The 24,207-nt window shown below is 42.3% G+C and overlaps 1 protein-coding gene across 1 annotated transcript in view; it reads left to right on the top strand.

The window, feature by feature from the left end:
- The window catches only part of LOC140741711 (A disintegrin and metalloproteinase with thrombospondin motifs 19-like), a 370,470-nt gene that overhangs the window by 279,676 nt on the left and 66,587 nt on the right, over positions 1-24,207 (top strand). The window contains exon 18 of the mRNA XM_073072007.1: positions 3,071-3,224. Coding sequence (XP_072928108.1) covers positions 3,071-3,224 — 154 coding nt within the window. The remainder of the gene's footprint in view (positions 1-3,070; positions 3,225-24,207) is intronic.

Here is a 24,207-nt window from a genome sequence, read left to right as displayed (position 1 = left end):
AATTATCAAGCCAGACAGCATTGAAGGACAGAAAAGGGCATTTGACATTTTGGACTGAGATCCATCATCAGAACACTTTATCACCCTTCCTGATGAAAGGACTCTGCCAAAAATGTTGATTGTTCATTTCCCTCTGCAGATGCTCCCTGACCTGCAGATTTCCTCCAGCATTTTGTATGTGTTGCTCCATATTTCATATTTTATGCAGAATTTCTTGTGCCTTCGGCTTGTTTCATGCTTTTTATCTTTATGGTAAATATCTTGTAAAGTCTGCAACTGTGAAGGAAGAGAATTTATTAGAAATAAATACATTTGCCAGCATGGGTTATCCAAGTAGTTTTATGGTCTGCACAATGCTCTTACATCTTTATTTCATTTGTAAATGGGGTCAGCCAACAGAATGAAATGTTTTGGGATAAATTAAAGAGGACTAGAAGAATGATACAGTTTTCCAAATGGCAAGTTCATCATCAGAGCTGTGCTGTATGATAGCATATACAGTCTAGTTTAGGGCACTCTTGCCTCTGGGGTAGGAATAGAGAACTATTTGCTTAGGGGGAATCTTCCTTCCCACAGAAATAATTAATGGAATATTACATCACTGGGTACAAATAAGTAAGCTGAAGCAATATTCACAAATAACATTGTATGATGAGGTGTTATCTACCTCCTTTCATAGTGGATATTTCACTAACACTACACATCGTGACCTAGGCTTTACAAATGGTTGCAAAAATACCATTTTTTGTTAGGGCATCTTGCCTGTTTGTACCGATTAAGATCTAGGTCAACATGATATTTGCTTAAAAAATTAGTCACTCAAAACAAATGTCAGTACTGAGAAAACCAGCATTTCATACAATAATTATTGCATTAACATTGGAGTAATGCATTGAATCAAAAACCAATAGACTTTTTTCTTTAACAATTTTACTACCCAACCACTTGGGTGAAAAGAAGCTATTCAAAAACTGTTTCTATATAGTGATGTAAATGTAAATGTCCAGAAAATGACGAATTTCAGAGCATTGTTATCTACAGTCCTGTGCAAAATCTTAGGCACCCTAGTTAGCTATATATATATAGTCCCCAAGACTTTTACACAGTACCGTTGTAATTTTATGTATTGCACTACCCTGCTGCAAAAAAAAATCATGACATATGTGAGTGGTAATAAACCTGATTCAGATATGGGTCAGTATTGTGGACTGAGAGTGGGCAGGGGTAGGGAGAGGGGAATCATGATTGGGAAAAGGGGAAGAGAGAAAGGAGTGAGCAGGAAGCACCAGAGAGACATTCTGTAATGACGAGTCAGCCAATTGTTTGGAATCAAACGGCGTTGCCTGGTGTCTCAGAGCTGGGTGTATCTGCACCTTTGCCACCTCCCACCTCTGGCACTCGTTCTCTGCCACCACAGCCATTCCACAGCACTCCATCCTCACCATTCCCAACATCCTTTGCTCCTGTCAGATTTACAAAATGTTCACTGCTCTACATTGATAAATATAGTACTGTGCAAAGGTCATAGGCATCCTAGCTATATATATGCACACTCTCACACATTTTGACAAATAATTCCCTCCATCTATCTCTGGAAGTGGTCACAATTTTAGATCAGAGTTTTAGTAGAACATCAAAGGTAGAATTAATCTAGCTGCAGTAGACGTTATTATAAAAAAATGTGTAAATACTGATGAAGCCTATCTCTTTGGTAACTGAATAATTTAACTATTCATTGTAAATCAACTAAAATATTGTAGGAAATATTTAAGAATTAAGTTTCTGAGGTAAAATATTTCATACATTTATGTCTTGCCATTCTGGTAGAAAGAATTGGGTTGACTCCCAACTGCCCTGCAGTGAGCTAACATTTGAATGTGGTGTTTGGCAGGAAACCACAGCCTTGATGTCAGCAATGATTCCTTCAGTGAGCAGCTCCGTTAAGTCACCAGGGATCAGACTAAATCTCTATTCTAAGCAGTCAAGGTTTCTTTTTTTAAAATTTAGCAACCAGCTGGCTAATGGTGGGTAAGCAGAGGGTATAACTATTAAAATGATTTATTAATCTAGACTTGTGTCAGGATTGCAAATCATGTCAGCTTGCTATTTATCCATATTCAACAAGCTTCCTGAGGTCCATGAGCCAGTCCTCAGTCCTCATCAGCAAATAAGGAGTGGAGAGGGTCCACAACTTTAAATTTCTTAATGTTACCATTTTAGAGGATCTGTCCTTGATCCAGCATGTAAGTGCATTGGGAAGAAAACACGACAGCACCTCTACTTTCTTCTTAAAAGTTTGTGACTATTCAGCATGTCATCTAAAACTTTGACAAACTTCTATTGATGTATCGTGGAGATTCTGTTGACTGGTGTATCACAGCCTGGTATGCAAACACCAATATCTTTGAACAGAAAATCCTACAAAAAGCAGTGGATATGGTCCAGTCCATAATGGGTAAAACCCTCCCCACCATTGAGCACATCTACATGGAGCACTGTCGCAGGCAAGCAGCATCCATCGTCAGGGACACCCACCACCCATGCTCTCTTCTTGCTGCTGCCATCAGGAAGAAGGTACAGGGGTCGCCAGACCCACACCACTAGGTTCAAGGATAGTTCCTACACCTGAACCATTAGGCTTTTGAACAAGAAGGGATAACCTTACTCACCCCATCACTAACCTTACCCTACTTCTGCAGCACCTTTGTTATATTCCCTTTGATCTTGATGCATATAAACATAAACAGACACACGGTGTTACCCATGACTAATCACACCAGCTGACCAGTCTGTCCAAGTCCAACTGCCAATCATTCCAGGCCTTTGACTAATTATCAGCGCTTGTGGTCAGCTTTTCAATGACAATCCCTCACTATCTTATAATGGGATGCAGTGAAATGAACTCTAAACTCCTTAAAAAAACCAAAAAATAGTTGTCAGTGCTCAACAGTTTTTTAATAAGTTTAACGTACTGTAATTGCTTAATTAATTAGTTTTGAATTGGCACCTTGATTAACTCCCAAGAAAGCATTTTATTACTTATTTAACTGAATTTTCCTTTTGTCTGCAGGTGTTGCTCTTTAATGATCAAAATTATGGCATTCACTATGAATATACAATTCCAATTGAGCCAAGACCAGGAAATCACACTGCTAAGACCAGCGTACCTCACTTTATGTGGACTCATTCTGGCTGGGAAGACTGCGGTGCCATGTGTGGTGGAGGTTGGGAAATGTACTTTTTTAATATATCTCTTTGAAAATGGCATATACAAAGTAATTTTTAGAGAGAGCCTTGCAAGTTTTGTTTTACTTCATTTACAAGGATAGTTGCTGTTGGCATGACCAGCATTTCTTACCAGTTTCCCCTGAGAAAATGGAGGTATGCTGTCTCTTGAAATATAGCTATCATTCGAGTGAAAGCTGTCCCCCAGTGCTGTAATGTGGGGATTTCCCAGATTTAGCCCTAATCATAATGTGAAGTTGATAATGTATTTCCAGGTCACTACACAGTGACACTTGCAGTGAAACCTGTAATTGGAGGATTTTCCCTGTACATACACCCTTGTGTCAATGGAGCTGTACTTGCAGGTTTGAGAGATGATGGCAGAGTGGTCCAGTAAATAGCTGCAGTATATTTCATCAATTGTAGAGACAGTTATTAGTTTCGGTAGCAGGAGCTGTTAGGTGTCACAAGAAGTGCGTGATTTAAAAATTGGAGCCATTCGGAACTTTCAGTTCAGTTTTAAATTGATCAGATGAGTAGGCAATTGGCAAGGGCCAATAAAAAGAAGTTAAATGTAAGTGGAGAGGCCACTGTTGAAGTGGACAGGTTTAGAGTGGGGGACTGAGGCTTTAACTCAAGAGGCTTTGGCAAGAAAAGGAGACCAAATTGAGATTTCTGATGTTTTTATATCTTTATTATTACATAGGTAGAGTAGGGAGAATGGATCTTAGTGCATTAGTGTGCTCCTCTTGAATGATATGGGAAATCTGAGAATAGATGTCCTGAACTGCCATATCTACGAGGAGAGCATCTAAATGCAGCTCCTCACAGACCATGTTAGGGAGCTGGAGCTGGGTGGCATATAGATCATTTGGGAGAATAAGGAGTTGATAGGAGCTAAAGGGAGGCAGGTAGCTGGGTGATTGTCAGGAGAATTAATTTAAATAGACAGACACAGCAGAGTACCCCTGTGGCCAAAGTCAGGCTAGTTTCCTTCTGAGAAAATCTTTCCTGACAAATCTGTTGGAACTCTTTGTGGAAATATCAGGCAAGATAGACAAAGGAAAGTCAGAGGATGTGGTTTACTTGGATTTTCAGAAGGTCTTTGACAAGGTGCCACACGAGGCTGCCTAACCAGATAAGAACTCGCAATATTGCATGCAAAGAAGATTGGGTAACTGGAAGAAGGCAATGTGGGAACAAAGGGGATCTACTCCGATTGGCTTCCAGTGACTAATAGTATTTTGCAGGGGTCGATATTGGGATCACTTCTTTTCACATTATATGTCAATAATTTGACTAATGGATTTGACGACTTTGTGGCCAAGTTTGCAGATAATACGAACATAAGTGGAGGGGCATGTAGTGTTGAGGAGTCAAGGAGTCTATAAAAGGACTTGGACAGATTGGCAGAATGGGCAAAGAAGTGGCAGATGGAATATAGTATCGGAAGTGTATGAACATGCATGTTGCTAGAAGGAATAAGGCATAAACATTTTTAATGGGGGAGAAAGTTCAGAAATCAAAGGTGCAAGAGAACATGGGAGTCCTTGTGCAGGATTTCCTAAAGGTTAATTTGCAGGTTGAGTTGGTGGTAACAAAGGCAAATATAATGGAAGAATTCTTTTCGAGAAAACTAGAATATAAGAGCAAGGATATGGTGCTGAGGCTTTATAATGTATTTGTCAGGCCACACTTGGAGTATACTGATTTGGGCCACTTATCTAAAAAAAAGTATGCTGCCACTGGAGAAGGTCCAGAGGTGGTTCGGAAGAATGATTCTAGGAGTTTAGAAGAATGGCGGGGGGCGGGGGGGCGGGGGGCTCATTGAAACTCATCAAATATTGGTAGGCCTAGATAGAGTGGATGTGGAAAGGATGTTTCCTATAGTGGGTGGGTCTAGGACCAGAGGGCACAATCTTAGAATAGAGGAACATCCATTTAGAACAGCGATGAGAAAGAATTTCTTTAGCCAGAGGGTGATGAATGTGTGGAATTCATTGCCATGGGGTTCAAGGGTGAGAATGGGGTTAAGTCATTGAGCACATTTAAAGTGAAGGGTGATAGGTTCTTGATTAGTCAGAGTGCCAAAGGTTACAGTACAAAAGCAGGATATTGAGGTTGAGAGGGTAATAAATCAGTCACAATGGAATGGCAGAGCAGTCCTGATGGATCAAGTGGCCTAATTCTACTCATCTGCATTATAGTCTTATGAATGTGTGGCTGAGTAATTGGTGCAAAGGGCAAGGTTTCAGATTTGTAGATGATTGGGATCTCTTCTGGGGAAGGCATGACCTGTACAAAAGGGTCTGGTTACACCTCAACTTAAGGAGGACCAATATACTTGGCCAGTTTGCTAGAACGGTGGGGTGGGTTTAAACTAGGTTGGCAGGAACATGGGAACTAGAATGAAATGTCAAATGATGGAACAGTTGGTGTAAAGGTAGATGCAATGTGCAGGGAGACTGAGAGGAAAAATAAGCAGTGGGTAGGACACAATTATAGTCGGATGCTTTGAAATGTATCTGCTTTAATGTGAGATGTTTCAGCAGCAAGGGTGATTAAGAGAATATAGATCAGTAAGTCAAACTACAACATTATGGCCATTACAGGGACTTGACTGTCACAAAGGCAGGAATAGCTGTTGGATGTCCCAGGGTTTAAATGTTTCAAAAGATACAGGAATGGAGATAAACGAGGTGGGGATGTGGCATTGCTAATCAGTTGCAGAAAGGGAGGGTGTCATGGAGGTGTAGTCTACTGAGTCAGTGTGGGTAGAATTCTGTAACAAGAAGGGAACAATCATTCTATCTGTAGTATTCTGTAGGCTCTCCAATAGCAACAGAGCTATGTTGGAAAGGCCCAAAAATAACAGGGTTGTTGTCATAGGTGATTAGCACCTCCTTAGGGTAGAATTTGTTAGGTGTGTCCAGGAATGATTTCTGACACAATATTTCTACTACCAGGCAGAGCGTGGTAGAAGATGGAGATATTCTGCCTGGAGATTTGTGACTAATAGAGTTCTGCAGGGATCTGTTTAGGGATTTCTGCTTTTATGATTTTTGTAAGTGGCTTAGGGAGAAAGTGATGGTTTAGTGAAATTGCAGATGGTGTTAAGATTGGTGGTGTTTTGGATGGTGCAGAAGGTTGCCATAGATTATAACAGGACATTGATAGGCTACGGAGCTAGGCTGAGGTGGCATATGGAGTTCAGTCTGAAGAAGTGTGAAGTGATACACTTTGGAAGGTCAAACTTCAAGGGCGAAAATGGGGTTAATGGCAGGATTTTTAACACTGTGATGAAACAGTTTGGGGTCCACATTCATAGATCCTTCAAAGTTACCACACAGATTGATAGGATGGTTATGAAGGCATGTTGTGTTAGGTGTGTTAGCCTTTTTGATTGAGTACAAGACCTGTGAGGTTATGTTGCTGCTCTATAAAATTTTGGTTAGATTATCCCTGGAATATTTTGTTCAGTTCTGGTACTCTCATTACAGGAAGGATGTGCAAATATTGAGCAGTCTAGGGTTTTTCTCTGTTAGCAAAGCAGGATGAGTGGTGACTTGATGGATAAGTATAAGATAATAAAATGCATAGATGGAGTGGACTATTAATGCCTTTTTCCGGGATGGAAATGACTAATATGATGGGTCATAATTTTAAAACAATGGGAGGAAAGGATAGGAGGAACGTCAGAGGTAGAGTTTTTAATCACAGGAAGTTGTAAGTGCATGGAATTTATTGCCGGGGAGGCGGTAGAGGCAGATACAATATTATACAATAGGTACAATAGGAATGAAAGTAAAATGGAGGGCTACATGCGATGGAAGAGTTAGACTGATCTTGAAATAGGTTAAAAAGTTGGCACAATGTCATGGGATAGGGGTAGGAGTTTTGGATAGGCATCAATTAAGTGGTATTTTCTCCTAGGCAACATCAAACCTTTGGGTGTTGTAGAATCACTGCTCATCCTGACTAGTGAAGAGTATTCCATCACATTCTTGATGTATGTAGAGCGATAACCTCCACTCTAGAATCTTAATGATAGAGGATCCAGAAAACAATGGAATGATTGTGATGCCATCTCCTGCACATGCTCTATGTCCTTCCATTCCTTGCCTGTAAATGCTATTAAACATATACTGTATGGTTCCACTACATCTCTCAGCATCTATGTGTAAAAACTGTACCTCATAAATCTTCTTTAAAGTTTCCCCCTCTCTTTGTAAAGCAATGCCTTCCAGTATTTGACATTTCCACCCTGAATAAAAGAATTTCTATCTATATTCCTCATAATTTTGTATGTTTCCATCACATCACTCCTCACTTTCCAACACTGAGAACAAATCCAAGTGTGTCCAACCTCTTCCTGTTCCTCCTCAAATACAGACAACATCCTGACAAAACTATTCTGCACCTCTCCAAAGTTTTCACATCCTATTATCCTATTTGAACAGAACTGTGTGTAATATTCATTAAGCAATAGTATTGCCAATGAAAGCCAAGTTTAGGTGATTGTCACTTTGGAGATAGTTGTTCTCAGGTACTTGGTTGACACATGATATCACTTGTAATTTTTCAGCCCATGCCTGAACGTTATCCAATTCTTACCACCTGCAAGTGTGGATTATTTTCTGAGAAGTTGTGAATGAAAGTGAACATTCTACAACCATCAGTAAAATGCCCTTTTCTGAAACTCTGAATTGAAACATCTGATCTTACATTAACTCAAAACTACTTTATTGTTAAAAATATGTAAATCTTCAACCTGTTTCGTATTCAAAATGTGCAGGCAATATAAATAACAGAGAAGAAGCATCATTTTGTTCAATATTTGGAACAAAAAAGCACTGCTTGTCTATTCCTTAAAGCCAACAGACTATGACTAAATTGATGAGTAAAACACTGACTGTTCTGTTCATTCTGATTTAAAATTACAAACTAAAATAATAATTTCAAAGAAAGTTGGAGGGTCCATGTGATTCTCAGACTGGACTCTTTTCGTTACTTTAAAACGTTGTCGTCTTTAATGGAGCTTTAAAAGATTGACAGTGACAATTGAATATACTCCTTTAATTTCAGGTTAGCATATCTTAACTTATCCACTGGTGATACGAGGCCTTTAAAATTTTGTCATTTGTCAATCCAACTGTTATCTGACAGCAGGAATCACTTTTCCTTTATAGAAATTAATGTAATGCAGAAAAGATGTGATCTACAATGATCACATAATACGATATGTCAAGTGATGAAAACCGATATCTATCATAGATAGTTTATTGCAAAAAATGGAACTGGACTGTTAATTTAATTTGTTTGATTAAATCATGATGTGGTGTGGAGTTCCTGATGTTATCCTATCTTTCTGCTCCTCTTCTTCTCAATCTTTCTCTCTCTTTTACTAGCCGAACCTGGATTATTGTCATATTGTGAAAGATCTATATTTAATGACAAAATTAGAGAGTCAGCTAGCGGTGTGCCACAGGGTGTCTCTTTGAGCTGACCAGGCAGCAGAAGTTTTGTCTGTGTAAACTGGGGATTTGATCAGTAAATCTCTTGTATGATACGTGACACAGGCTCTAGCAACATTGTCCTTTTTGGATGGTACCAGAATCTGGGGGGAGGGGGAGCGAGGTCAGAGGATAGCCCTCATCTGAAGATAAATGCCTTTGCTCTTGCACATTCTTTTGGAAAAAAGATTGTGAGGTAAATTAGACATGAGTGATCCTTAACAATTGGGCATTGGACATTATCTTCTGCAATCAGCTGCAAACCAGTTGAAAATCCAAGCAACAAAACCCTTCATGGATTCCCATGCCTATTTGCATGCAATCATTAGTTTCCAATGCTTTTGAGAAGAGCACAATCCCTGTGATTGTCAAAGGGAAGGAAAGGTAGAGTTAAATGTGTCTGTCACTAGTTTAATGGAATGTGTCTGAATGTAATTCCATTCAGGAATGATCATGCTGCAATGTGATGTAGTTTCCTATTGAGCAAACCCACAGCTGAAATATTTTTACAAAATAAATACAAAACAAGAGCTGAAATGACATAATGTGTAAATAGTGCCCACGGTATACTGCTCTGCCAAATAAATGAGGGGCAAGCTGCAATCTAATTCTCAGTACACCAATGCATTCCAAATTTGGGACCTTGGAAGAGAGCAAAAGAATACTGGTGAACTGCCTTTGCCTTTAGCCAAATCAGCAGACCACTGGATTATAGTATGTACCACAACTAATGCATTTTCCATGTTTTATATAAGCTGTTCCTAAATCTCAAACACGAATGAAAGAGCAGTTTTCTTGCAGACCTGACCAGCTATTCCTTTAATTTTATTCTCATATCTGCAGTAATTTTTCAGCCAATTTATGATCTGCATGGTTTTTCAGAAAAAAACTTTAAAATGTGAAGAAATTTGACCCTCCAACCTGATGGTATAAATATTAATTTCTCCTTCCAGTAAGCAAATGCCTCCCCTCCATCTATTTCCCACTCTGACCTTTTACTTCTCACCTGCCTAATACTTCTCCCTGGATCCCCTCCACCTTCCCTTTCTCCTTTCCTCTCCTATCAGATTTCTTCTTCTCCAGCCCTTGACTTTTCCCACCCACCTGGATTCACCTATCACCTTCCAGCTAATCTCTTTCCCCTCCCCCCACCTTTCTATTCTGGCATCTTTCCCTTCCCTTCTCAGTCCTGACAAAGGGTCTTGGCCTGAAATGTTGGCTGTTTATTCTTTTCCATGTCTGACCTGCTGAGTTCCTGCAGCATTTTGTGTGTGTTGCTTTGCATTTGAAGTAACCTGAGTGAGCAACAATAGTGCATTTTGTAGATGGTACATAGTGCAACTGAACATTAGTGGTGGGGGATAAAGTGTTTAGAGTAGTCAGTTGGAGTTGAATGTACTTGGTGCTATTGAGCTTCTTGAAAATCTCGGGCCTTGAACTGGTCCAGTCAAATGGAAACATTTCCATCACGGTGCTAATTTATGATGATGCATGGTGAAATGGCTTTGAGGCATCAGAAGGTGAATCACTCGTCTGGGATACCCAGTCTCTAACCTGATCTCATAGCTACAGCATTTATGCAACCTGTCCAATTGCACTTCTGATCAAAGATGAAGCCCAGGATGTTGCTGGTCTTAATACATGCAGCCAGCTTCATTTGCTGAAGTACTGCAAATGGAATTGAAGAGTGTGCTAAGACTCCCTCAGCTGACTGTATGATAGAACGGACTGACAGATAGACATACTTTATTGTTCCCGAGGAAAATTGGGTTTCGTTGCAGCCGCACCAAACAAGAAAAGTGTAGAAATATAACAATGTAAAACCATAAATAATTAAATAATAATAAGTTAATCATGTCAAGTGGAAATAAGTCCAGGACCAGCCTATTGGCTCAGGATTTCTGACACTCCAAGGGAGGAGTTGTAAAGTTTGATGGACACAGGTAGGAATGACTTCCTATGACACTCAGTGTTACATCTCAGTGGAATGAGTCCCTGGCTGAATGTACTCCTGTGCCTAACCAGTACATTATGGAGTGGATGGGATTTATTGTCCTAGATGGCATGCAACTTGGACAGCATCCTCTTTTCAGACACCACCATCAGAGAGTCCAGTTCCACCCCCACAACATCACTGGCCTTACGAATGACTTTGTTGATTCTGTTGGTGTCTGCTACCCTCAGCCTGCTGCCCCAGCACACAACAGCAAACATGATAGCACTGGCCACCACAGCCTTGTAGAACATCCTCAGCATCATCCGGCAGATGTTAAAGGTCCTCAGTCTCCTCAGGAAGTAGAGACGGCTCTGACCCTTCTTGTCGACAGCCTCAGGGTTCTTTGACCAGTCCAGTTTATTGTCCATTCGTATCCCCAGGTACTTGTAATCCTCCACTATGTCCACACTGACCCCTTGGATGGAAACAGGAGTGACCGGGTGTGCCTTAGCCCTCCTCAGGTCCACCACCAGCTCCTTAGTCTTTTTAACATTAAGCTGCAGATGATTCTGCTCGCACCATATGACAAAGTTTTCCAAGTAGAAGTAAATTTATTAATGAAACAGTTAAAAATATTGGGCCTAGGACACTGCCCTGACAACTCATGTAGTGATGAATGACTTCCAGAACTACAACCATCTTCCTTTGTAAGAGATATGACTCCAAACACTGGCATGTTTACCCCTCGATGCAAGTAGTGAGACTAACAATCAGTGTAACAGGACAGTGCCAATTGTCTGTAGTTTCTTGGATTACTATTTTGAAATATTGTGCCAAGTGTCTTTGCTGCTGAATCACTTTTTTTATATGGCCAAAGCAGATGCCAGCCTAGTGCTGTTCCGGTTCTCACACAATAAATATTGCGACCCATTGCTGAAACCAGATCCATTTGTTAACTTAATGTCCAAAAAATGAGAGATTGGGAAAAGTTTACAATTTCTGCTGTGGATCTGGAAATCCCATTGTTGTATCAAAATCATCGCAATAGTAAATTAATGTGAGGACATTCTGTGTATGCAGTCAAGATTTTCCCATGTACTTTTGAAAGCATGTGGTCAAATAATTGTACAGTCGGCCCTTCTTATCCGCGGGGGATTGGTTCCGAGATTCCCCCGCAGATACCAAAAACGCGGATGCTCTCGTCCCTTATTTAACCTGGCTGAGTACGGTGGTCATTAGGACCCAGTGGAATCCCGGACTTTATTTAACACGCTCAGTGCAGTGGACATTAGGACCCGGCAGTGCAGCTCTGAATCCGCAGTGTTTCTGTTCACAAAAATAATCATGATCACGATTGAAGATAAGGTGGAAGTAATAAAGCGATCAGAAAGAGGTAAAACGCCATCGGTCATTGGAAAAGCGTTAGGCTACAGTCGGTCAACGATTGGAACAATTTTAATGGAGCATGTGAAAGGCCCTGCCCCGATGAAAGCTACAATTATTACTAAGCAACGCAGTGGTTTAGTTACTGAAATACTTAAGTTTCTTAAGTGTATTATATGCATAGAAATGTAAAATATGTACTATATACTGTTACGTAACCTCGTAACCAGGTAACTTACCAGCAAAGATAGCGGGATCAGCTGAGTCGGATGCTACTATTTTCAAACGTTTTATTCAAAAAAAGGGGCACAAACGTATGGGTAATACAAAACATTCAGATCATATACATCATCAAAACTCAATCTAAAAAACCAGTGTAATAATAATCAATCAGAAATAAGCTCTATAGTTGTCTAGGGGTTAATACTGAGTCCAATTGAAATATAAAGAGTCACTCAGAAGTCTGCAGGCTTTTCCCTTTTGGGAACGGCTGGGGTTTCATGTTGTGGAGAGAGAGAGATGGTTGAGAAAGGATAAACACTTGCCCGTTGACTTTACAGAGCAAATCCTTGGAATCAGGGGAGCAGGCTTCCCCGTTGTTAGTTAAAAGCGGTCTTCTGTTGGTTCTAGCCACAGATTCAAAATTTGGAATCTAACGCACGTGGCTTCCTTCAAAATGCCTTCCCGCTCCCACGGGAATCGGTATCGTGCTTCCTTGGTGTCTCCTTGGTGCGTCTGAGGGTTGTCCCCCCCTCAGACCCTCCTTTATACTTCTTCACGGGATCGCAGGTGTCAATCAGGTTGCAGGTGATGCGATCTCTCTCTCAACCAGCCCACTTTGCCCGAGGGCTTTTCACGTGGTCTCCATGAGACAATAGTCAATGTCGCCTTTATTCTGCTTCTCGGGAGAACGCGGTCTTCCGCACGTCTCCCTCTCTCTCTCCCATTTCCTGTGTCTATTCAGCACGTCTCTCCCCCTCTTGGGTCAGTTGACCCCCCCTTGACTAGGGCTCTTGCGATTCTCACAAAGGAGGGGGCCGAGGGCATAACACCTCCCCCCATAGCAGGTTTTTTACCAGCGGTTAAAAACAGGTTGGTACAGGACTTTTTTTTTGAATCTACATACTACACAAGCCTTTCTCTTCACAGAGTACTACCGTTATACATTCAAGTCAGTATCTAAACAGGTAACAAGTACAGTGCCCCTTTCTTTAACACCTTAACCTCATGTGCCATACTAAAGTCTGGTAGCATCAAACTTCAGCTCAATAACCACCTTATTCATTTGCTTTCTTCAGCAACATAACTAAGGAGGTGTGATCTTAGCTTAGGGGCATCTACACAAGTTTATACAAATACTAATCGTTTCGGTCGTGGTATTTCACCGGCAGGTCTCCCAAGGGGTGGTCTTTATTATTCACAGGCTTTGGCGCGAACCCGTACAACCGGCGTTGTGATTTACAAAGGGCATTTCTATTACACATCGCCTTTTCCCGGTGAGTCCCCCCGTGGGGACTGCGAGTAATTTGGCAAGGTACTCTCCCGCCTTTCCTTCCCACAAGGGTTATTCTCCTAACTCCGCGTCCACCCAGGTAGTTAGCCCTTCTGCCAAGACCATACAGGCTGATGTGTTTCAGGGCGAACCTTTCCCCCTGGCCGCATTTAAATTTCGGCTTCCTCGCAGCGCTTTCTTGAATAACAATAGCGTGTGAGGCACTTTACATTCCAAATCAACCCGTAATCGGTGCGTAGGCATCATTTTAGACTTTAACCTTTTTCCCTTCGAGTTGGGAACTACAGATTTACCGTTCTCCCCCACAACAACAGTTATCTCCCCATTCATAAACTCCACATTAACTCTGATCACTCCCCTCAGCACAACCCTCTGGGGACTCGCACTCCCCAAGGTTAACCCTTTTTTCCCTGAACCAAGCCTATCTGATCCAAAAGGACGACCGTCTCGTCCAGCTGAGTCAAATACCTCAGCTTTTTCCTGAGCTCCGTGACTAGGTTCAGCACCACGTGCATCCCCATCTTGGACACACTCAAACGGGACATTGGCCTCTTCCAGGCTTTCAACACCCGTACCTTTTTCAAATTCTAACGTCCCCCGATCCTTCCAGTTACTCTCTAGGCAGCCCCCCGTTGGGGAAGGCGCAACCCTGCGAGCTGAAACAACCTCCTCGGCCATTCCAGCTGACTTCTCCACAGCAAGGATACCCTTCCTCTCTAAGACTGCCCTCATTTCACTCTCGGGACCATCGGGAACACCTTTAGAACTCTCAACTTCTCCAAACAATTCTGCCAAACCAGACAGATCAACCATGTCCAACTCTGGACCTTTTAACAGCTTTATCCGTTTTTCATCTTTATTTCCTACCTCTAGGACCTTTCTCTTCACTAAGGGGAGGGCTATCTCCTCGCCCTTACCCCCTTTCACTTTACTACTTTCTGTTTTACCACCCTCGGAACCCTCGTGGTATAGGGTCGGTAAAAACGTCTGGGTCAATTTCAAACTGCGCGCTGTCCCAGCTGCCGCTCTCGACAGGCTGCGAGTGTCCGCGCATGCGGGATAGCTCGGGGACTCCATGGGCAGGGCCTCAACTATCAGGGCGGTTCCCATCTTCAAACCCGCGAGGTCATTACCCAAAAGGAGGTCCACGCCCTCCCCCGGCAACTCCGGCAGGACTCCTAGTTCCACAGGTCCTGACACCAACTCGCAATCGAGAAGGACCCTATGCAAAGGCACTACTTCGATCCAGTTCCCTAGGCCTCTCAGGGCTACCTCGCCCGTCGGAGGTCCGAAGGGTAATACGTTACAGCTAATTAATGATAGCTCCGCCCCCGTGTCTCTCCAGATTCGTACGGGGATGGGGGGGGGTCCCCTTCCTTCAAAGACACTGTTCCTTCGGAACTAAATGTCTCCCACCCCTCCTGTATTCCCTCTACCTGGGGCCCTCTTGTCGATTTCCTGATTACCACTGCACGCCCGATAGGGATCGCTGCTCTCTCCCTCTCTGGCTCCTTTCTCGGTGCAAAGCATTTTGATGCGATATGACCCACCCTCCCACAATTAAAGCAGGTTAAACCAGGGGGTCTCCAGGTTTCCTGTCTGTTATCCTCACTTTTTCTGCTAGCTCCCGGCGGGATCTCCGCCTCAGCCGGCGGGCTTTCCCTGCCGTTCCGACAGTCTCTCGGGTAACTTTTTGGCGAGGAAAACTTTGGCCTGTGGGTTAGGGCATATTCATCTGCGAACCTAGCAAGTTCTGAGATGGACTGATTCGACCTCTCATTTAAATACACCCGGATCTCTTCCGGAACACAACCTTTAAATTCCTCAACCAAAAATAACTCCCTGATACGCCCATAATTCTCGGCCACCTTTTCAGCGGTGCACCAACGGTCCAAGAGCACACCCTTCTCATGGGCTAGCTCGGTATATGTTTGATTCCACCCTTTCCTTAAATTTCGGAACCTTTGTCTAAACGCCTCAGGTACTAACTCGTAACCTCGGAGAATGGCCTCCTTTACTTGGTCATAACTCCCTTCCCTTTCCGGGGGCAGCGTGGCATATACCCGCTGTGCTTTCCCTCGTAACACACTTTGTTACAACACCACCCACTGCTCTCTGGGCCACTTCTGATTCACTGCCACCTTCTCAAGAACCAAGAAATAACTATCAACATCCGTCTCCTTGAACGGGGGGACCAACCTCAATGCCCGACTAACATCGAACCCCTCCTCTCTCTCTTGCCCTTGAGCTCTTCGCTCTTGCTTTCGCCTGTCCAGCTCCAATTCATGGCTCCTTTGTTTCTCTTTCTCTTCTGCTTCTGCTTCTAGCTGCTTTAGCTGGAGCTCATGACCCCGTTTCATCTCTAATTCCTTTAGTTTGAACACATGCTCTCTTTCCTCAGCCTTTTCCTTTTCCTTTGCAGCTCTTTCCTCAGCCTTTTCAGCTGCTTCTAGCTGCTTTACTTTAAGATCATGGTCCAACCTTGCTTTCTCCAACTCTGCCTGATCTTTCCCACTCGCTAATCTCTTTTTGGGGATATTTTCCAAATCCTCAGCTGCAAACACCTTCTTCCCAACGTAATACTGTTGTATGACCCTTCGCACTTCCTGCTTTTTCATTGCTGGCTTCACCACTGTGAGGTCTAACGCCTGCGCCAAATTTACCAAGTCTGATTTTGTAGCCTTCCCTAGTGCCTCTACCGTCGGGTTTCTCGTAAATTCATCCACATCCATCTTTGCTGGTTTCCTGTCTGGCTACCTGCGTAACCAGATTTAAGTTTGGACTTACAGCCCGATTCACTGACCCTCCCCTTTGGTTTCAAATCCGGGACGAGAACCCCACTTGTTACGTAACCTCGTAACCAGGTAACTTACCAGCAAAGATAGCGGGATCAGCTGAGTCGGATGCTACTATTTTCAAACGTTTTATTCAAAAAGGGGCACAAACGTATGGTTAATACAAAACATTCAGATCATATACATCGTCAAAACTCAATCTAAAACACCGGTGTAATAATAATCAATCAGAAATAAGCTCTATAGTTGTCTAGGGGTTAATACTGAGTCCAATTGAAATATAAAGAGTCACTCAGAAGTCTGCAGGCTTTTCCCTTTTGGGAACTGCTGGGGTTTCACGTTGTGGAGAGAGAGAGATGGTTGAGAAAGGATAAACACTTGCCCGTTGTCTTTACAGAGCAAATCCTTGGAATCAGGGGAGCAGGCTTCCCCGTTGTTAGTTAAAAGCGGTCTTCTGTTGGTTCTAGCCACAGATTCAAAATTTGGAATCTAACGCACGTGGCTTCCTTCAAAATGCCTTCCCGCTCCCACGGGAATCGGTATCGTGCTTCCTTGGTGTCTCCTTGGTGCGTCTGAGGGTTTCCCCCCCTCAGACCCTCCTTTATACTTCTTCACAGGATCGTAGGTGTCAATCAGGTTGCAGGTGATGCGATCTCTCTCTCAACCAGCCCACTTTGCCCGAGGGCTTTTCACGTGGTCTCCATGAGACAATAGTCAATGTCGCCTTTATTCTGCTTCTCAGGAGAACGCGGTCTTCCGCACGTCTCCCTCTCTCTCTCCCATTTCCTGTGTCTATTCAGCACGTCTCTCCCCCTCTTGGGTCAGTTGACCCCCCCTTGACAAGGGCTCTTGCGATTCTCACAAAGGAGGGGGCCGAGGGCATAACAATACTAAGAAAAACATTTGACTAACTGACGCTAAATAATACTGGAGGTACCTGTTCCGACTTCCAAATCCGACTTAAATACAGACTCAGGAATGGAACTCATTCATAACCTGGGGACTGCCTGCACTTTTAAGTAATTTCTAGATTACTTATAATACCTAAAACAATGTAAATGCTATGTAAATAGTTGTTATACTGTATTGTTTAGGGAAAAATGACAAGAAAAAATAGTCTGTACATGCTCAAATAACAAGTGTTGGAGAGAGAACCGGGTTTTCCAGATCCACGTTTGGTTGAATCTGCGCATGCGGAACCTGCGGATAAGGAGGACCGACTGTATCTTGATTTGATAGAGAAATGGTCAGTTTTACAGGTGTTTTCTGGCTCTGGTAGAGTGTTATCTGATGTTGTTTAGCTCAACACAAAGTACAACTCATTAATGACTGTTAATGTGTTCACACCTTTGTCATTCTCATCCATAAGTGCTGATGAACTAAAGGGATCCATTGGTAACTGCTGGTCCTCTTTCACTTTTTTTGTGATCATGATTAAGTTGTCAACTCTTCCCTTAGGAATTTTCTTGGGGTTGAGGGTGACTTGTCAAGCACTGCAGTTCTGTGGATTTGAGATGGTTGAAGAGGCCAATCTGGGAACTGCAAGTTCTACTGCATGCAGAGCAAGTAGAACAGAACTTGTCTCCTTCGCTGAACAAGTTCATCATGACTTGCATATCAGTCTGGGAACTCACATATATGTAAGCTCATTTAGATTGGCCTTGCTTCTGTCGTGTGGAAGCCATGGGTCAGTGCTTTCCCATTTATGTGGCAGATTAGCTCCACTTCAGTAGGAAGCTTGTTGGAGGTAAGATGCAGCATTATGGCAAGAAATGTTGTGAAAAGTGACAGGATAATAACACTATGTCTCTGGAGACTGGTATGAAATGATTAAACCTGTTATGGAGCAGGTAGAAGGTGGAAGAGAGTTTCTGCACAGAAGCAAGTTGAGAAGGACTTTCCATAGTCATTTCTCAATTAATAGAGTGAGAGGCTTTTTTGAGGTGAAAAGCGGTCATTTTGTAGCCACATTGACTTTCACTGTATCAGACTACTAATAGATCCATATGTAATTACCACATTGTATATACCTTCCTGTAGATGGTCATGACTATAATGCCACTGAAATCCTCTGCCCTCTTCCTTAGAGTAGGGTTTGAAGTTGTGAACTATGACTGAGGTTCCTCTTTATCAAGATTTTAAATTTTATGTGAAATTGTTGTGATTAAGTTGGTTTGCACTTAATGCATTTTAGTAATTTAAGTGCATCAAAAAGGCCTTGGTGTTTCTCAGTTGGCATACGGCCTTTCCAATTTCAGTCAGCTTTGTCTGTGGTTAGACCAACCAGTTTTTTTGTTGTATGAGTCAGAATTCTTCAATACTCAACAGCATCATAGTTCAGAAGTCATTTGAAATGTCCCTTCCAGTGGATGCTGATTGCCTCTCTGCCCCTTTCTGTTCCTGACTGTAATCACATTTGATCCTTGTGTGTTTGGGCCAGAGGCATCCTTGACAGTATGGAACACTTCACTTGTCGTTATAAAACTGTAACGGAAGCCCCTGCCCTTCTTCTACCCATCCTATATTCATTGGTTTGCAGGTTTTTTAGGCCTCAACCTCACAATGCTCGTAGAGCTGTTTCTTTCCCCTTGGGTTGTGGTGGATTTTCCAAACCAAGGATGTGGTGTATTTGTAGTTAACTAGCTTTTGAAACTAACTGTCATTCTCACAAAACCAATCCTAATGTTTTGTGGTATCACGTCCATGATTCTCTTCAGAGATGCTAGTTAACATCGTGTTTAAGGCAGTCCAAACATTGTAAACACTCCACAGCTTCTCTAGGTTCATTTAGATGGTCTGCTGAAAATTGCTATTCTTCATTCCTTTTTTTTCCTATAGTTGCGATGAACTTGTTTTGCTCTTAATGTATCTAATGATTTTTAAGAAATTTAAGTATGTCTGAAAGAGCTGATGTTTAAAAAAGATACTAGTAGTGTTAATGGCTTGATGTATGCTCTGAACTACAATTCCATAAGACTATAAGATATAGGAGCAGAATTAGGCCATTTGGCCCATTGAACCTGCTCCACCATTTCATTGCAGCTGATCCATTTTCCCTCTTAACCCCAATCTCCTGCCTTCTCCCCATATTCCTTGATGTCCTGAGTAATCAAGAGTCTATCAACCTCTGCCTTAAATATACAGTTCAGTACCTATTGACTTGGCCTCCACAGCCCCCTGAGGCAATAAATTCCACAGATTCACCACTCTCCGGCTAAAGAAACTCCTCCTCATCTCCATTCCAAAAGGATGCCCCTCTGTTCTGAGGCTGTCTCCTCTGGTCCCAAACTCTCCCACCATAGGAAACATCCTTTCCACATCAACTCTATCGAGGCCTTTAAGCATTCAATAGATTTCAATGAGGTAGTGCCTCATTCTTCTGAATTCCAGTGAGTAGAGACTCAGAGCCATCAAATGCTCTTCATACAGCAAGCCATTCAAGCCCAGAAGCATTTTCATGAACTTGCTTTGAATCCAATTTCAGCACATCCTTTTTTTTCCAGATAAGGGTCCTAAAACTGCTCACACTACTCCAAGTGAGACCCCACCATTGCCTTATAAAACCTCAGCATTGAATCCTTGGTTTTATAGTCCTCTCAAAATGAATGCTAACATTGCATTTGCCTTTCTCACCACCAACTCAACCTGCAAATTAGCCTCCAGGGAATCCTGCACTAGGACTCCCAAGTCACCTAAAATATTTGAATTTTCTCTTCATTTAGAAAATAGTCTACCCTTTTATTTCTCTTACCAAGGAGCATGACTGTAGACTTCCCGACACTGTATTCCATGTGACACTTCTTTGCTCATTCTCCTAATCAGTCCAAGTCCTCTTTACTTTCTCAGAACTACCTGCCCCTCCACCTGTTTTTGTATTGTCCGCAAACCTGGTCACAATCCATCAATTCTGTATTTTGAATCATTGATATTTAACATAGAAAAGAATCGGTCCCAACACAGGCCCCTGTGGAACAGCACTAGTCACCGGCAGCCACCCAGAAAAGGCTCCCTCTATTCCCACACTTTGCCTCCTGCCAATCAGCTAATACTCTATAAATGCTAGTATCTATCCTGTAATACTATGCACTCTTAACTTGTTAAACAGCCTCATGGGTGGCACCTTGACAAAGGCCTTCTGAAAATCCAATTGCACAACATCCACCAATTCTCCTTTGTCAATACATGAATAGCATACGTCATCATGCCCCCATATCATATGTACCTGCCTCACTTAAAGTAAAATCGGAACTAAGACGTTATCCCCAGTTCCGTGTTCTTATTTCGATTAGATTTATGTTTTGGAGTTACAAATTATAACAGTGGTGATGAGGTATTTTTAAAATGAAGCTGAGAAGTGCAAAGAGACATTCACGTTTTTAGACAAGCGCAGCAAGAAATTGTCAAGTGGAAAAGCAACTCTGCTTGTGTTTCTTCGGAAATGGACAGAAACTCTTGAACTAAAAAAAAAGGACAGAAAATGGTAGAATTCACAGGTTCACAAACAATGAGTACCGAGTGAGAATAATCACTTATAAGGGATTGAAATGGCTGGCTACATTGGAAGGACTGATGCATTTGATTTACACAAATGATGAATGGATATTGTATACTGAGCAAATTGAGCAGTATTTTAAAAGAAATGGAATAGCCGTTGAGAAGTTGGTGCCAGTTTTGCTGAGTACATTAGGTTTAAAGGCATTCAGTTTGCTCAGAAGTTTAACCTCTCCAGCCAAGTCAACCAAAATGAGCTTTGCTGATATTGTGAAAGCAATGCAGGAACATTTAGAACCAGGGCCATTGCTGATTGCAGAAAGTCTTAGGTTTCTTAAGTGGAAACAAAAGGAAAAGGAGTTCTTTTTAGCTTACGTGGCTGAATTGAAGTGATTGTCTGAATATTGTCAGTTCTATGCTGGGGTTAATGATGCACTGAGAGATAGTTTAGTTTGTGGAATCTTACAAGAAATCATTCAGAATGGCTCCTAACTGAAGCACAACTTGCATTTAAAAGAGCAGTGAATTTATTGTATCAATGGAAACAGCAGACAGAGATTCAATTGAGTTGCAGTCGGGAATGAAAATGAGTGTGAACAAAATTACTGTGACTAGACGGAGGCTTGCCTGGCTGAACAAATCGTGTTACTATTGTGGCAGGGGCTGTCATTCACCAGACCAATACAGATTCTATGTTGAAACTCACAGAAAATGCAACAAAGTCAGACACATACTGAGAGCATGCTGGGCAGACAAAAATAGTTTGTCTGCACAAGGAAAAAAAAGATAAAAAGTCAAGTAACAACACACACAAAATGCTGGTGGAACACAGCAGGCCAGGCAGCATCTATAGGGAGAAGCGCTGTCGACGTTTCGGGCCGAGACCCTTCAACAGGAAAAGTCAAGTGGCAGTTTCAGAAAGGGTACTAAATACATATATTGTTGATGGAAAAAAATCTGACAATGATGAGAGTAACATAGGACTGGGTAGGAATGTGAAAGCTAACAAGTGACACATAATGTGACTTACTCCGGAAGTGAATGGCAAATTAATTAAAATGGAATTGGACACTGGCTCAGCTGTTCCTGCAGAATGAGTTTGAATGGCATTTCAAAGATATTGAACTGAAGCCTGCAGATATCCAACTAAGAACTTATACTGGAGAAAAGATAACTCCTGTGGGAGTTGCAACAGTGAAATACAACAACCAGCAAGCCTTAGGTTTGAACGTGGTAAAAACAGAAAGGCCTACGTTATTGGGTCATGATTGGCTGTGACAGCTACAACTCGATTGGAGGTCCATTCACCATTTGCATGCCACATGCCCTGTAATAGAGTCAACTAAAAGTGAATTAAGAAAAGTACTGAATGATGCCACAACTGTCTTCATTTTCTGCACCATGAACCATTAACCAACAGAGGGCAACAGGTGTAGGTGCCAACCTCTATATCTCTGGTTGGAAAGCATATTGGACCAGGAAAAGACCATGCTGCTTAGAGGAATTGTGAAAGTGATGAAAGCAATGGTCCAACTACAAAAGTTTTTTTTGAGGCAACCTATCTGAGAAAGCTTCTGATATGTTAACCAGGCAGTTACTTGCAAAAATGTGGTTTGTTTTTAATCTGGAAGAGATCAAAGAGCTTCAGGAAAGTTGCAAGCATTCAGCTTTTGTGAGTGTAAAACAAAACAGAATCTACCCTGCGTGCATTAAGGTTATTGCATGAACTTCAAGTAGATGCAAAGACCAAAGCCCAGCTGGATGAATAGGCCAAAAGAAAGGAGTCAATGGAGATACGAACACAGAGGATTCATTAGATGATGCTGTGGATAAGGAAACAAAGAGAAGCTATCAGACTGTAAAGGGAGCAATGGAAGGGTTAATAAGATAATACTCCAGTGAACTAAGTGCACCTTCCCAAGTTCAAAATACACATTCTCGAAAGAAGAAAAAGGAAAAGAAAGAAGGATGACGTAAGTGCTATGGAAATGGAAGAGATTAAGTAAGACCTAATTTCTTGAGAGTGAGAAAGAGAACGGCATGAAAGAGAGAAGGAACATGAGAAAGAAAAGGTGGGAGTGAAAGTGTGAACAAGACCCTGATAGAGATTATGAAAGAATGAAGGATAAGGGAAGTGAGTGCGACCGAGAAAGGGATCAAGAACGAAATACAGAGAGAGAATCCATGACCTGGTGAGAAGCAAGGATCCAAGTAGATTCAGAGTGATAAAAGCTGAGAAAAGGAGAATGAAAGACATCCAGAGCTGTCAGAAGCACTTCATGCAGTCTCAGAGTCAACTCCTCCAAGCACCACAGAGGAGGCCCCAGAAACTGAGATTATTTCCACAGCCACAAGTCTTACCTGCCAAGCAGAGTGGCCTCCCTTGTCAGGAAAGGTGTTATCTGATCTGAGTAAGAAATCTTCACAGCAATTAGGCCTGAATGGGACAATTTAAAATTTACTATGGTCTGGATGCTAAGATTCACTATCTCCTGGATTACTGACTACCTGGCAGATAGACCTAGTTTGTATGGCTGCATAGTTCTCTGTCTGAGATGGTGGAGAGTGGCACTGGAGTGCCACAAGGGACTGTCCTGTCTCCCTTTCTGTTCACACGGTGCATCTCAGACTTTCAGTACAACTCTGAGTCTTGCCACTTGCAGAAGTTTTCTGATGACTCTGCGGTGGTTGGGTGTATCAGAGATGGGCAGTAGTTGAAGTATCGAAAACTGGTAGACAAGTTTCTGGAGTAGTGCAGGAGGAATCACCTGCTCTTGAACGTGGCCAAAATCAGGGAGATGGTGACTGATTTTAGGAGGAAGAGAACTGGGACAAGTCCTGTACACATTCTGGGAGAAGAGATTGCAGGAGAAGAGGTGGAGGAGTACAAATACTTGGGTGTTCATCTTGACAACAGACTTGACTGGAAAACCAACAGCAAAGCTGTTTACAAGAAGGGAATGAGCAGACTCTGTTTTCTAAGGAAGCTGAGATCCTTCAATGTGTGCAGCAGGATGTTGGAGATCTTTTACCAGCTGTTGGAGCGAGTGCAGTCTTCTTTGTGGCTTTATATTGGGGGGAGCAGCATCGGTGCTGGTGATTCAATAAGACTAAATAAACTCATCAAAAAGGCTGAATCCGTCCTTGGCTCCAACCCGGACTCTTCTGAGTTCATGGTGGAGAGAAGATCACTAAGCAAACTGTTATCCATTATGGACAATCAAGCACATCCTCTCCATGACCTACTGAATAAGCAGACTCATTCAGCTCTGCTGTCACAAGGGTCATTAGAGAAAATTTTTCCTACTAAATTCAATAAGCATATACAACAGTTCATCTCCGTGCAACAGG

The sequence above is a fragment of the Hemitrygon akajei genome, chromosome 2, assembly GCF_048418815.1.
Source record: "Hemitrygon akajei chromosome 2, sHemAka1.3, whole genome shotgun sequence".
NCBI classification, from domain to species: Eukaryota; Metazoa; Chordata; class Chondrichthyes; order Myliobatiformes; family Dasyatidae; genus Hemitrygon; species Hemitrygon akajei.
This window is presented reverse-complemented; position numbering and strand designations above follow the sequence as displayed.